The sequence below is a fragment of the Gymnoscopelus microlampas genome (genome assembly GCF_963454915.1).
Source record: "Gymnoscopelus microlampas genome assembly, chromosome: 12".
NCBI classification, from domain to species: Eukaryota; Metazoa; Chordata; class Actinopteri; order Myctophiformes; family Myctophidae; genus Gymnoscopelus; species Gymnoscopelus microlampas.
This window is the reverse complement of record NC_139949.1, coordinates 30957709-30970899: the sequence shown is the minus strand read 5'-3', so window position 1 is coordinate 30970899 and position 13191 is coordinate 30957709. Positions and strand designations below refer to the sequence as shown.

The window sequence follows — 13191 nt, the reverse complement described above, 5'->3', positions numbered from 1 at the left end:
TCAACTCTGAGAGTGTAAGAATTGACCTAGGGTAAATGTTTATGCTCTCAAGAGTCAAAATAATATTCAGTATTTTGTGTGGCTATGTGTAGCCAATGTCTCACAAAACCACCCCGTTCTTCATAGACAACCACAGAGCAAAACACCTCAGAGCCTGCTCCAGAAAGACTAGCTTGTTATGTACAAATTGAGTAGATATAATGACCATAATGTGGCCATTTGCATTGATGTGCACTTGTCTCTTAGGTATTGTAATAGGTGTTGCTCAGCAGCAGAGTCTTTGTAGTTTGCCAGTTGTCTGGCGAGACTTTAATCTTTGGGTTGAGGAGAATCTTTCTTTGGGGTTTTGTTTTGCAAGACATTATGCTGGACTCACTTGACTGCTACATGTCCATGCTTATTTTCATACAGAAAAAAATATGTTTGTAAATCTAACAATAAATATATTGTATTCACCACTGAATTATTTGTGTAACAGCATATAAATCAAATAGATGATACTCGACATACAGTATAAAAACAAACTAAGTAGATATCATGCATGATCCATATTGAATGGTTTCTTATGGCCAACCTGCAAGTTTTCCAAGTCTTATTCACTTTGAGCTTTCCCTATAGAAGAAGTAACAGATTGGGACATCTACACTAGGTGTATGCAGTCATTGTTTTCACTCATCACTTACTAATGTCTGTTAAAAAGTGGCCATATTTGTATCCAAGGGAAAACATGGTCGGATAGTAGTGCAGTAGTGTAGTGGGCAGTAAGTAAACATAATCCACATGCTGTCATTGTTGACATTTATATGTGATTTTCCATTATGGTGTGTGATCATGTGTTTTGGCTGCATCAATCAGTTGTGTCTTGTTGTCACTATCGTGCGCTAGTGTTTTGACAGTTGAGGCTAGCCATTGAGAAGAATGTTCTGTGTGTTCTCGGAAACACTACATTGGTAACCTCGACACTCTTTGACGATTCCAGAGTAACTTAACGACATGTCAACATCTTGCAGCGCACTGCCATTTTTGTATGCATAAAATCAAATATGCCAAATATATGTCAAATATTTTAGTGTCCTGGGCTGTTAGTGGCTGAGGAGGGATTTCCCAGCAGGCCTTGGTCGCATCTGTGTAGTTATTGTTCTGTTAATGTGTTATTATTTGCCTTGGGGAATGTGTTTAGGGAGTTCATGTATTATTGTGAAAAATGTCATTAGTTTATGTTCATTTCATTTAATCTTCCATTTTTGTATTTGAGGGAAATCGGCAAGATTGCCCATTACAGACATTTGTGATTTGGCTAAGAAGGCCAACAACTTTCACTCCACCAAACAAGGGCATTCTGTGTTTGCAGCTTTTACAGCCTCCATTAACCCTGTCAACAAAGCCACTGCCTAACACACAGCCTCTTTGGTCTCCCACTGCGCAGGAGAAGGAGCTCAGTGACTGCCATAGCTAGGTGACACTCGCTCAGACTGCCAACTCTTCATTAAGGAAACCCTTTCTGGGCGGCATTTCCTCGCTGACACAGTTGTCCAGGTAAGTGTACTGGGAAAGGCAGGCAGTCCTATTTCACCTGTCCTATCACCAGTTCATCCCCTGCGCAGCCAAACTCATGCATCCTCTGTACGAGGCACTCAAAAACAAGGCCCCCAAGCCGGCGATCGACTGGTTGGATGACATGGCCAAGTCTTTTGCAGACTTCCAAGTGGGCACTGGCAAAGGCAACCATGCTGACATACGCATTCCCCAGTGAGACTATCACCCTCACGACCGACGCTTTGGAATCATCCATGACCGGTCGACGGTGCCCGACAGCTTCGACCCAACGAATGGAAGTACACCACTTTCAACGGCGAGCTGCTAGGTCTCTGCCACTTCCATTTCATGTTAGAAGCCCAACTGTTTACAGCTTTTGTGGATCACAGACCACTGATTTCTGTACTTCACAAAGACCATACGGGTGGAAACATTATACTAAATAAACTTCCATTTGGGAGCATGAGGAACTGTGTGCATATCTTTTTCTTGAACTATTAAAAAGAAATCCCGTACCTGTTTAAATTCGCATTTTGATGTGCGTGTAGCCAACTATCTTAGACTGCAAGCCCAACTGTTCATAGCGTTTATGGACTGCAGTGTGCAGACCATGGTTATTACCATGTCCAAGGTCGCTGAACCATGGTTTGCCCCCAGAACCTTGCCTACATCTCAGAATTTTACACAGATATCCAACATTTTGCGGGGAAGAACAAGCCTTACTGACAGTGTCTCTCGGGCTGTTGTCGGTACTGTTCACTTGGTCATCAATTACACCAATTGGTCACCAGCCTACAGCTGGCCGTGGTCTAGTTCGATAGCACCACCAGCCCCAGTGCCCCATTGTAGTCTTGTACCCAAGGACTGGAGACAGAAGCTGGTTGCAGCAAAGTTCGTGTGGCACAAGCTACGGAAGGACAACTGAGATTTGAATGCTGCCTACATGAACTGCCAGCATGTGTCTATGTTCACTACCACATCAAAGTGCCATCAGCCTAATATTAGATGCCTGAGCGTCAGTGCGATCATAAATGGCAAATTCATACAGTGCCTTCATCCAAAGCGCTTTACAATGTGCATTACATTTACGCAAACATTCACACACCGACGGCAGAGGAAACTATGCAAGGTACCAACCTGCTCATCGGGAGCTGTTCGGGACACCAACACTAACCCCGAGGGAGCTGGGGATCGAACTGGGAACCTTCCGATTCCCAAGCAGCCGCTCTACGGCCTGAGCCACTGCTGCCCCATCATCATCAGAGACCATCATGTCAACATGGACCCAGAGGCTGTTCCTCTGGTGTCGACAGCAATGGCCATCATAGCTTGAGCATTCATTGGCAACTGGGCAGCCCGGTTCAGCATGCCATCTCACATCAATGTAGACCCCTAATTAACCTTAGACTTCTTGGCTATCGATGCCCAGAGCTTTGGTATGAAACACCATCGTACAACTGTGTTGCATCTGCAGGCCAACAGCCTGTGTGAACGTTTCCACCGCTCCATGAAAGCCTCTTTGAGAGCCCGTCTGAAGGAAGTCGGTTGGCACGATTGGCTTCCATGGATGCTGCTGGGGTTCAGGACTGTACCAAAAGAAAACCTACATTCCTCGCCTGTGGAGCTGGTGTAAAGAAAATCACTCAGTGATTCTTTGTTCCCTGGTTTGCTTCCCTCCAGCACTCCACTATGCGAGTGTTTTTGCAGCCATTGTGTCCACTTCCCAGCATAGCCTGCCGCAGGCTTAGGTCCCAGCCAACCTGCCTCTGCTTACCGGCACCATTGTCAAAAAGAAAGAAAAAGGGCACACCTGGACTTCCCATGGCACATATCAAACTAGCGTCTATCAAGCTAAGGAGCTTAGATACAGCTTAGATCAAGCTAAGGAGCTTAGATACAGTACATAACATTCTCTTTCCCTGGCATTTTTAAGTAAATCTAAATAATTTCCATAATTTCATAATGGTAATATTAATTATATTATAATTAACTGGTCAATTACTATAACAAACGTCTGTATAGTTGTTTACCCCAGTAAGAAACACTGAATAATATATATATATATATACAAATTTAGTCACAAACAGGTACAGTACATTTCTGTTGGTATCATTTTTGCACTGCATAAAATTACCAGAGGCAGTAAATCCTCTATTTTATTAAATTGTTTGTTTCTGGCTGATATGTTAACCGCAATTAGGCTAAACACATCTGGTTAAGGCAAGTGCTTTTTGGGTGAAGCATATTTAAGAAGCATTCACCCAAAACTGTACAGAAATAATAACTATAAATAACAATCTGTCCCGTTCCCCTAAAGCTCTTCATTTTTTAGACTGCCAAACCTCAAACATGGAAAACATCCAACATCCTGGAATTTTCAATATACTGCTGTTAGATAACAACCTGTCATTTGGAGCTGTTTAATATTAATTTAATGAGCAAACTTTAGACAAACCACCAGGTGGTGGAGTTGAGTATTTAAATAATGTTCTCTAGTGCTGCCTCTAGAGAAGCCAGGAACTGTAAGGATGATGAATCTCAGAATTTAAAAGGACTAAAAATGTGGACAGAATAATGTAAAATAAAAACAATTAAACAAAAGAAAACTAGGATTTTGGTACATGGAAAATTGATTTGATAGAGATAGGAAAATGTCGGTGAAACCAGTTTCGGTCATCCTGTAGACCAGTAAATAGATGTTCATGTTAATTAAATCAATTCATAAAAAATTAAGAGGGAAATGAGAATGGGACTAATAGTATCTAATCTGTTTCTGAGTCCTTTTGTTTTGTAGAAAATCTAGTTGCATATATGTAATGTATTACCATGTATTTCTACAATGATTATGAATATATTTGTACAAATATGAATATGAGTATATATATGGGTGTGACTGTGAGTATGAGACTCATACTATGAGGTCAAATCTAAAAACTCTGCAATGAAAAACTATTCACTTGCAATTGAGTACATACTGCAGCAATCTTGCATCATCCAATTGTCATGACTCAAATTATTATCTACAAATACTTATACTTACTAGTATGTTTGCTAACTGGAGTTTTACTTGTGCATGTGCACACAATAAGCTTATTGAAGTTGTATATTAATTAATTCCTCTTTTTTTTCTCCATTTACATCTTTACCTTCTGAATTTTAAAGTCAATCATCTATATCATCTGAATTCAGGGGATAATTAAATATCAGTATTTACTTGATAATTAGCACTATTGAATTTCCTCTCTCAGTGGTTGTTACATACAATATATCCAAGAACATATTTTTTTCCTGCGAAGAAAAGAAAGACAAAGGAATGTGGCAGTCAGGTTTGATACTATAAAAACATAATCTGCTCTCTTGTCTAACAAGGAATATAGGTAAACTGCAATTATGAAGAGATGGCTACTTTGTGTTGTCCTGCTGTTAGTATCTATAGCCTGCTTACTCAGGAATGGATGACTAAAATCAGCAACAACAACGTTAGCCTGTCTTCTTTCACAATATGCCAGGTGTACTGTGGCCACGATGCAAGCTGAAGAAAATAAACAGGCAGATCTACAGTTGAGCTGTTCCTGTGTCATGAAAGACAAGATCAGGGGCCTCATTTATAGGAAGGATATACAATCAAATTTGATCTCTGAATTGGCATGAAAAAGCTCCCAGTCCTTGGGCAGCTTGACAAGCACACTTAAGACTATGAGACGCAGTTAACCACTTTAACCATAGCATCACTATTCTGGGGGGGAAGAGTAGTGGAAAAAAGCAAATAAACAAACTCATATTGTGTCGTTATTGCGATGCATTGTGAGCTTGTAGATTGGCTATTTTCGGCGAAGAGATTTGGTGTAGAGGGATAAAAAGAGCCGATCAAGTACAGAGCCGACCCCAGTCAACTAAGTATTAGTTTAGCATTTATAGAGGTTTTAAGTGGTAAAGTATAGCATATTATTCTAGAAAGCCTGCCATAGCACACTGCAAAAGCAGGAAAGCCTTGATCAATAACAATTAATGTGCCATTGTGAGAAATGGGAGCTCATTCAACCACACTTAAATACGTGTTGCACATATAGATGGAAGGTGTAAAGCTGTATGGCTACACATTACGATATATAAAATTCATTTCCAATTTTTGTTTGTTTGTTTGTTTTTTAAATGGGGCCCCTGGTCATATTCTCCACTCTGTTTCACAGGTCTCATTGATCATAGAAAGTCTTTGACTGGTCTTAACTGAAGACCACCCAAAGGAACTTGCCAGGGTGACAAGCTTACTTTTGATTCAGTGAGAAGATATTGGTTTTGAACAAACGTTCGGACCATTAGGTGTTACTTTGTCATTAGAATTCTCACGTTTGCCTGTAATGCTAAATCCCCTCAAGACAACGCTGTCCCCCGTGCCTAATCTGTCCACAAGCTGCAGATTGGAGGGTATATGCTATACTTGCTATTCTCTCATGGCCTCGTTGGCCTGTGGATATAAAAAGCAGACGCAAACATGTTCTACCTTTCACAACCACAGACCAAACCAGTAGCTAGAAACCTCCCCCTAATTTCCAACTTCCACTCTTCTTCTGGCATGCTTGTTCCTGCCTAATACTATCTACAGTAACATTGTTGTTATTGAACTTTCCCCCCCTTTTTTTAATACCTCCCATTAGCCAAGTAAAGGGTTCCCAGTTTGATCTCAGTTGCTTAAAAATACATCAATTATCATATGTAATGGCTGGTAATTTGTTGCGCTGTTAAAGGTTTCAGTGATGACAGCCTTGCCGATTACTCTCTACTAGGGTACCCGAATTTGGTGACATTGAGGCTGACCTTAGAGTCACCTCCCCCGCTGCCGCACTCTCCCTTGTCGTACCACCATTTGTTTTTCAATTTGTCCAAGAGGCCTTGCTCATTCAGTTTTAACACTGCCAGGTTAACAGCATTTCTTGAAACGATAAAACATAACTTGTAAGAAAATGATCAGGTCCGTGAGAAATCTAATATGGATTATCAGTAAATAAATTGTTATGAATATCAATGGTTCATAAAGGGAGCACGGAAAAGACAAATTGGTAAAGAATTTCACTAGTGTGGAAAGGTAAGAAGTGCAAATAAAGTGTCAAATATTAGAAGGGTGGCATGGAGGGTCACACTGCTAAGGACTGAAGTGTGCGGGATGGGGACATTCTGTCATTGAGAGTAGAAATAACAACATCCAGCATGCAAGGCACCATTCATCACAACGGACAGACCAGCACTGTAAGTAGCACGTTAAGAAAGGACATGAAATTTCAATGTTAAACTAGAAGCAATGCAAAAGGACCAGATGGGGAAACCACAGAAAAACAGAGGGAAGGAGAGAGTCAGGGGGAAAGGCTGTATGTATAGCTCCATCAACATTCAGATTAATTAAGTAAATGTGACAATATACAATAGCATTGCCCTTAAGAGAAAGAAGAAAACAAGACAGAGAGACACACCACCAATAATTTCACCACCCACACACCCGCCCACACAGTGTATGTGTATGTATGTATGTACTGTACTCTGTATGTACTCTGTGTGTGTGTGTGGGTGTGTGTGTGTGTGTGTGTGTATATACACAATATATATATATATATATGTGTGTGTGTATAAATACGTATATACGTATGTATGTGTGTACGTACGTACATACAGTATTTACGCACGTACATATTATACATACATGCATACATACATATACATATTTATATATACACATATAAATGACTACATGTCTAGATTACATTTGAAATACAAATACTCTGTTTGAAACGGTTTACTTTCCTGATGTGCTTGGGGGTAAAGAGGGGCGGGTTAAAGTGAAGAAGAAAAGAATGAACACAGGAGACATCAGGGTAGGTGGAATACTATAACAACATGGATATATTGTTATATTATTCCACCCACCTTAATGCAGAGCCTTTAGGAGTAGCCACACCGTAGCCCTTAGAGTCGAGGTTGCCTCCCACTTTCATGGTGTCACACGGCTTCCGCTGCTCGATGTACTCGTTCATAGTGGACTCGAGCAGAAAGGCAAACTTGCCCTTCGACTTGCGCACCCGGGCAACCCCGTCTGGTGTGGTCTTGGCAAACACAGAGGGTTCCGCTGATTTCATATATGACCACATTTTCTCATAAACGGCTATTTTGGAGCGCTGTGAAGAGAAGAACAAAGAAAGAAAACTAAAATGTAAAAATCATACATGGCTATTCATGGACATACTGTACAGGAGCCATTGCATACACCTAAGTCAGTTGGTAGACAGGGCGCTGTCTACAAACTGTCAATTTGGCATTTGTTTGTCAATTTGGCAGCACGCTGAAAATGCAAACTATATCCTATGTTTCTCATCAAAATAAACAGACTTCTAGCCACCTGTTTCATACTGTATCTACTGTAATTGTACAACCGGGACATTGAATTCTAAAATGAACACAAGATCCCTGAATTCTAACATTAAACAATTTTTCAACAGTTACAAATGGAACAGGCCAGCACACTTTAAATTAAAACGGTATCAGTTAGATATCTCAAAAATAATGATGTTACCTGCTCTAAACAACATTGACGCACACATTCTCAGTAATCCAATTAAAAACGAAGAATAGTATCAGGATTGTGTGATATTTTAACTGCTAAGTGGGGCTTTTGTTTGAATTCCACTGTGGGAAGAATATTTGACTTGGATACATTCAGGACCCCAGTTCTCGTCTGAGAACTGTGTAGACGTGACACCTGGACCAGTTAAAACACATGCTGAATACAGCCGTGCCCTGGCACACACACTGCAGCTAAAAATGGCCAGTGAAAGTCTGCTGGTTGCTCACCAGGGAGCTGCAGTACACAGCTGTCTACAATAGAAGGACAAATATGGAAACTGCATTAAACTAGGTTAATGTGACCTTCTGCCGAGGCAGGAGAGGGCTAAAGTGCTTCTGTGAAAACTTCGAATTGAAAGTTTACCAAACCCAAATGTCTTTCGAGGAGTATCTTTGGATGATCTCTCGGCTACAAAGCGCAAAAAAAATCCATTCTTTTCTGTCCTCACTGTGTTTGAGAGAAGGAAATAGGATGGGTGAGTCAGGATCCCTGATCATTTGGAACGTAAGCTTCATTGCCAAAGGGATTTATTACAAAAATCAGCTTCTGTAGATATCATGTGAAAAGTATTTATGGGATATTTTGGCTTCACTTTCTATAAGTAGTTTGCAGATTCCTTTGTAATAACCAAGTCTTTGTTTTAAGATTCTCTAATGGATAATGATCAATACTCAGACTCATTGGTCCTTCATATAGTGCATGATGGAACTCATAATCACTGATGATAAAAGTTCTTACACTGCATCTGGTTGACGCAAGCAAGGGCCAACATCAGAGTGAATTGGCAAACCGTGTCAGCTCAGTACTGTACTGTATATTGCATCATAAAGAATTCATCTGAAGCCAGCAATGGAATGGATTATGGATTCAGGCCAATGACTGAATCATTCTTGACATACTCTAATGAACACTTTCAGTGGAAGAGAGTGCTCATGTAAGCAATGCTAAATGACAACAATAGCTGGTGACAAGTCAGACCATACTGTAAATACAGTGGATATTTTCTGGTTGACATTAAAATACATGCTTCTCCCTAAGTGGTGAACTATAGTAGCAGAGAACATGTACGTAAATATTTACTGAAGGATCACAACAACAAGCAGGACAAAATAAATAAATCATAAATAAACTATAAACATTTACTCCTCGGAGCACAAGTCTCCGCCAGGCCAGGTAGCTTATTGTGGGCCAGCAAAGTTGAACAAAACGCAACATGGCGGATCATCTTGTCATGTAGAAATGGGCGTGGCCAATTTTGGGAGTAGCATAATGAGCCAGCTTGAAGATCTCGACTTTGCTGATGACCTCACTGTCCTGTCCATGAATATAAAACATCTGCAAGAAAAAACTGATGGACTTACCAAGTATGCTCTACAGATAGGCCTCATCATCAACCAACAATACCACACAGGCATGCATCACCATAAATGATGAATCGCTTGAAGTCGTTGACGACTTTGTGTACTTGGGAAGTCTGATTAGCCAGGACAATGCTGCACAAAAAGACATCCAGCGCAGACTTGTACAAGCACGCAACACCTACACAAGACTCCACAACATCTGGAAATCCAACACCTACAGCCTCAAAACCAAGATCCGCTTATATACTGTAACGCCCTGGTCAAGCTGGTTCTATAGGGGCTGAGTGCTGGCAAATAACCAAGTGCAACATGAGTAAAAAGTTAGCTCTTTGCACAATGGCTGCCTGAGGAAGATCTGCCGTATATTCTGGCCCAATAAAATATCAAACAAGGAACTCCACACAAAGGCTGTGGAGTTGGCTGGCTGCCGAGACGTGATCACAGAAATTAAACACCGTCGTCGAAGATGGCTTGGAGTTGGACACGTACTCCGAATGCCCCAAGAACAGATCCCTTATGCCCCAAAAGGGGTGAAGAGCATAAGTAAGTAAAGTAAGTATAATGATCCAAGGAATCCAAGGGACAATTATTTTGATTGTATGACCTATGGTTCAGGAGTTAAAGGCCAAAACGTGAATCGGCCTACTATAGCGCCACCATGAGGTCTATTTAAAAAATGCACAGTTTCACACCGATCGGTCGAACAGTGCTGGAGATTAGCTGGTCACGGACAGTATATATACATATATATATATATGTATATATATATATGTATATATATATATGTATATATATATATATATGTATATATATATATATATATACATATATATATACATACAATACAATACAATAGCATTGCCCTTAAGAGAAATAAGAAAACAAGACAGAGACACAAACCACCAATAATTTCACCACCCACACACCCACCCACACAGTGTATGTATGTATGTATGTGTGTGTGTGTGTGTGTGTGTGTGTGTGTGTGTGTGTGTGTGTGTGTGTGTGTGTGTGTGTGTGTGTGTGTGTGTGTGTGTGTGTGTGTGTGTGTGTGTGTGTGTGTGTGTGTGTGTGTGTGTGTGTGTGTATATATGTCACAGTACGATATGGAAAACCAGTCAGATTGAAAAAGGTGCACTCGGTTTCACCGACGGAGGCGTCTCGGTACCTCCGAGACGTTATTTATTTTTTGACGGGGGGGCCCGCCTTGCCACGGGGGAGTGCGGGAGGTGAACTCGAAGAAAGCGAGCACTGCTTTTTCAATCTAACTGTAACATATATATATATATATGTATATATAGTAACAGTGTATACTGTTACTGTGAACGCAACGAGAACACAACATTCGTTTTATGATTCATTATTTATTAATTAAGGGCATAAGAACATACAAATATAGACGACAAAGAGCACACAATTGACTAGTTGAGTATAAACCACGGTGGCACAGTGACAAGATAAATGCCTTCCAAAGTGGAGATTATTACTTCAAAACTCAGACTGAGAAGTCTCTTTATTAAAAAAAGGATATGTTTTTTTCCCCCAAGTTTGTTTCTGGCTCTACTCTTTAACTGAATAGCACACAATAGAACTAGCTTAGTATGTGGCACGGTAGTCTCTTAGTTAAAAAAAGTATGAATTCTTTCTTTTGTGACTGGCTCTATTACACTGAAGAGCACGCAATAGAACTAATCGACTATGAACCACAGTGGTACAGTGGTAAGATACATGCCTTGCAGCGCAGATAATGTGGGTTCAAAACTGACTGAGAAGTCTCTTGGTTCATAAAAGGATTTCGTTTTTCTACATTGGTGCCAGGCTCTAATCTTTCACAGAAGAGCACGCAATAGAACTAGTTGAGTATTATAAACCAGGATGGCACAGTAATAAGATAAATGCCTTCCAAAGCAGAGATTATGACTTCAAAACTCAGACTCAATGAGACAATGTGTGTACAGGTTTGTGTGAGTTTTGGACAAAATCTGTAGGAGTAGTAGCAAAATGTGTGGAAAATGTAATCTGGCACAAGTGGCCCGGGGCCTATATGGAATCCAGGTAAAAAAAAAGATTTTTGTTGTACAAGCAATAGTTTAAGAGTTATTGGCCAAAACATTAAGTGGGCTGTTGTAGCGCCACCATGAGGCAGATGTGAAAACTTTGGGGTGGAGGTTCTTCCTGGGCTACTGTTAGTGTGCGTGCAAAGTTTCACAGCAATCGGGAGCTGTGTTCATGATTTGTGTCATTTTGTGCAAAACGAGCCAGATGACAGGGAAGCACTCTAGGAAGAACCACAGAAGACAGGGAAGCACCATAGGAAGCACCATAGATCCCAGGGAAGCCCCATAGGCAGCACCATAGATGACAGGGGAAGCACCATAGGAAGCACCATAGAAGACAGGGAAGCACTATAGGAAGCACCTATGGGAAAAGAGTTCTGCTCTGGCCTCCAGAGAGTGTGTGTGCACAGTTTCACACCTATCGCTCCAACGGTGCCGGAGATTAGCTGCTCACAGACGGATGGACAGATGGACGGACAGGAACACACAGGGACACACACACAGACGGACCGAAGGACAGGGGCGAAAACATAGTCTCAAGACAATAAACATAGAATGATCAAAGGTAATAAGTCAAACTTTTAAACCAATCATATACCAATCATATTACTTGGCTGGGAGGAAATGTTGTATTTTTTCTTCCACTATTCTGTCTGCACATTATGAAAATCAACCAGCTGCCACAAACAAACTCTGATCCCTTAGTTCATCTGTCAGCATTCAATCTGCTCTCTGAATAATTCACAAGCATTTTCTCTCTAAAATGGAGAACATTGGGCAAAAAAAACAAGTATTTGCATTTCGGTACTTTCTATTTGCCTAGTAACTGCTCACATTATTCTGAAATAGTCATAAGTATAATGAACACAAATCAAGTCAGCGGAAACAAACCTGTGATTAATTTAGAGAAAGACTTAGTTCAATATAATACACATCTTTAGTCACATGTAAGCCATTTACGGTATGCAAACACGGCTTTCTGTGTCGCCTTTAGATAATAGATGCTGTATGCTGTAAAAAAGTTAAGATAAAAGGCAGACACCTTTATGCATCTAAACTTCAGTCTGCAGGCTTTGACAACAAAGGCCTGTCAGAAGACAGAGAAGGTAGTGTTCAATTGACTGCTAAATCATGCAGTAGCATGGATGAGTGAAGGTGAATATGTGAGAGATGACCTTACTGCGTGTCATCAGAGAATACTGTTCTCCGATTAACAGCCACATCTTCCATCATCAATCATACTAAAAAGACAAGAAAATGATGCTTCTATAAATATATGTTTGTTTGTTGTTTGTTGTATTTTTATATTCCTGGCAGTGAAACGTCCACTATGCAGGGTGAGAGTAATACATGTCACATATTATGAAGTAGCTATTTTAATACACCTGTCACTGTATCTCAACAGTAGTGTATCTCAACATGGGCGGTACAGCCCCCCAGGGGGCATACTGAGAAGAAGGGGTGGGGGGGGGTTGGCAGGAGAGCTGGAAGCAATATTTTTTTAAATGGGGCACTGAGGTGCTCTTGGGGGGATGGCAGTTTAATATATTCAAGTACATATTTCCCTTAATGTTGCAGGAACGGTAACTCACACCAAGGGTTTCGTGTGCACCACATCAGGCCCCTC

The 13191-nt window shown here is 40.7% G+C and overlaps 1 protein-coding gene across 2 annotated transcripts in view; it reads right to left on the bottom strand.

Annotated features, from left to right (window-relative positions):
• Positions 1-13191, bottom strand: part of gria3a (glutamate receptor, ionotropic, AMPA 3a) — a 92652-nt gene that overhangs the window by 3748 nt on the left and 75713 nt on the right. Inside the window, exons 13-14 of one of the 2 annotated variants that reach the window (XM_084074744.1) lie at positions 7453-7700; positions 6352-6466 (exon numbers count right to left, since the gene is read on the bottom strand). In XM_084074744.1, coding sequence (XP_083930870.1) covers positions 6352-6466; positions 7453-7700 — 363 coding nt within the window. The remainder of the gene's footprint in view (positions 1-6351; positions 6467-7452; positions 7701-13191) is intronic. The other variant, XM_084074743.1, reaches the window with a different exon arrangement.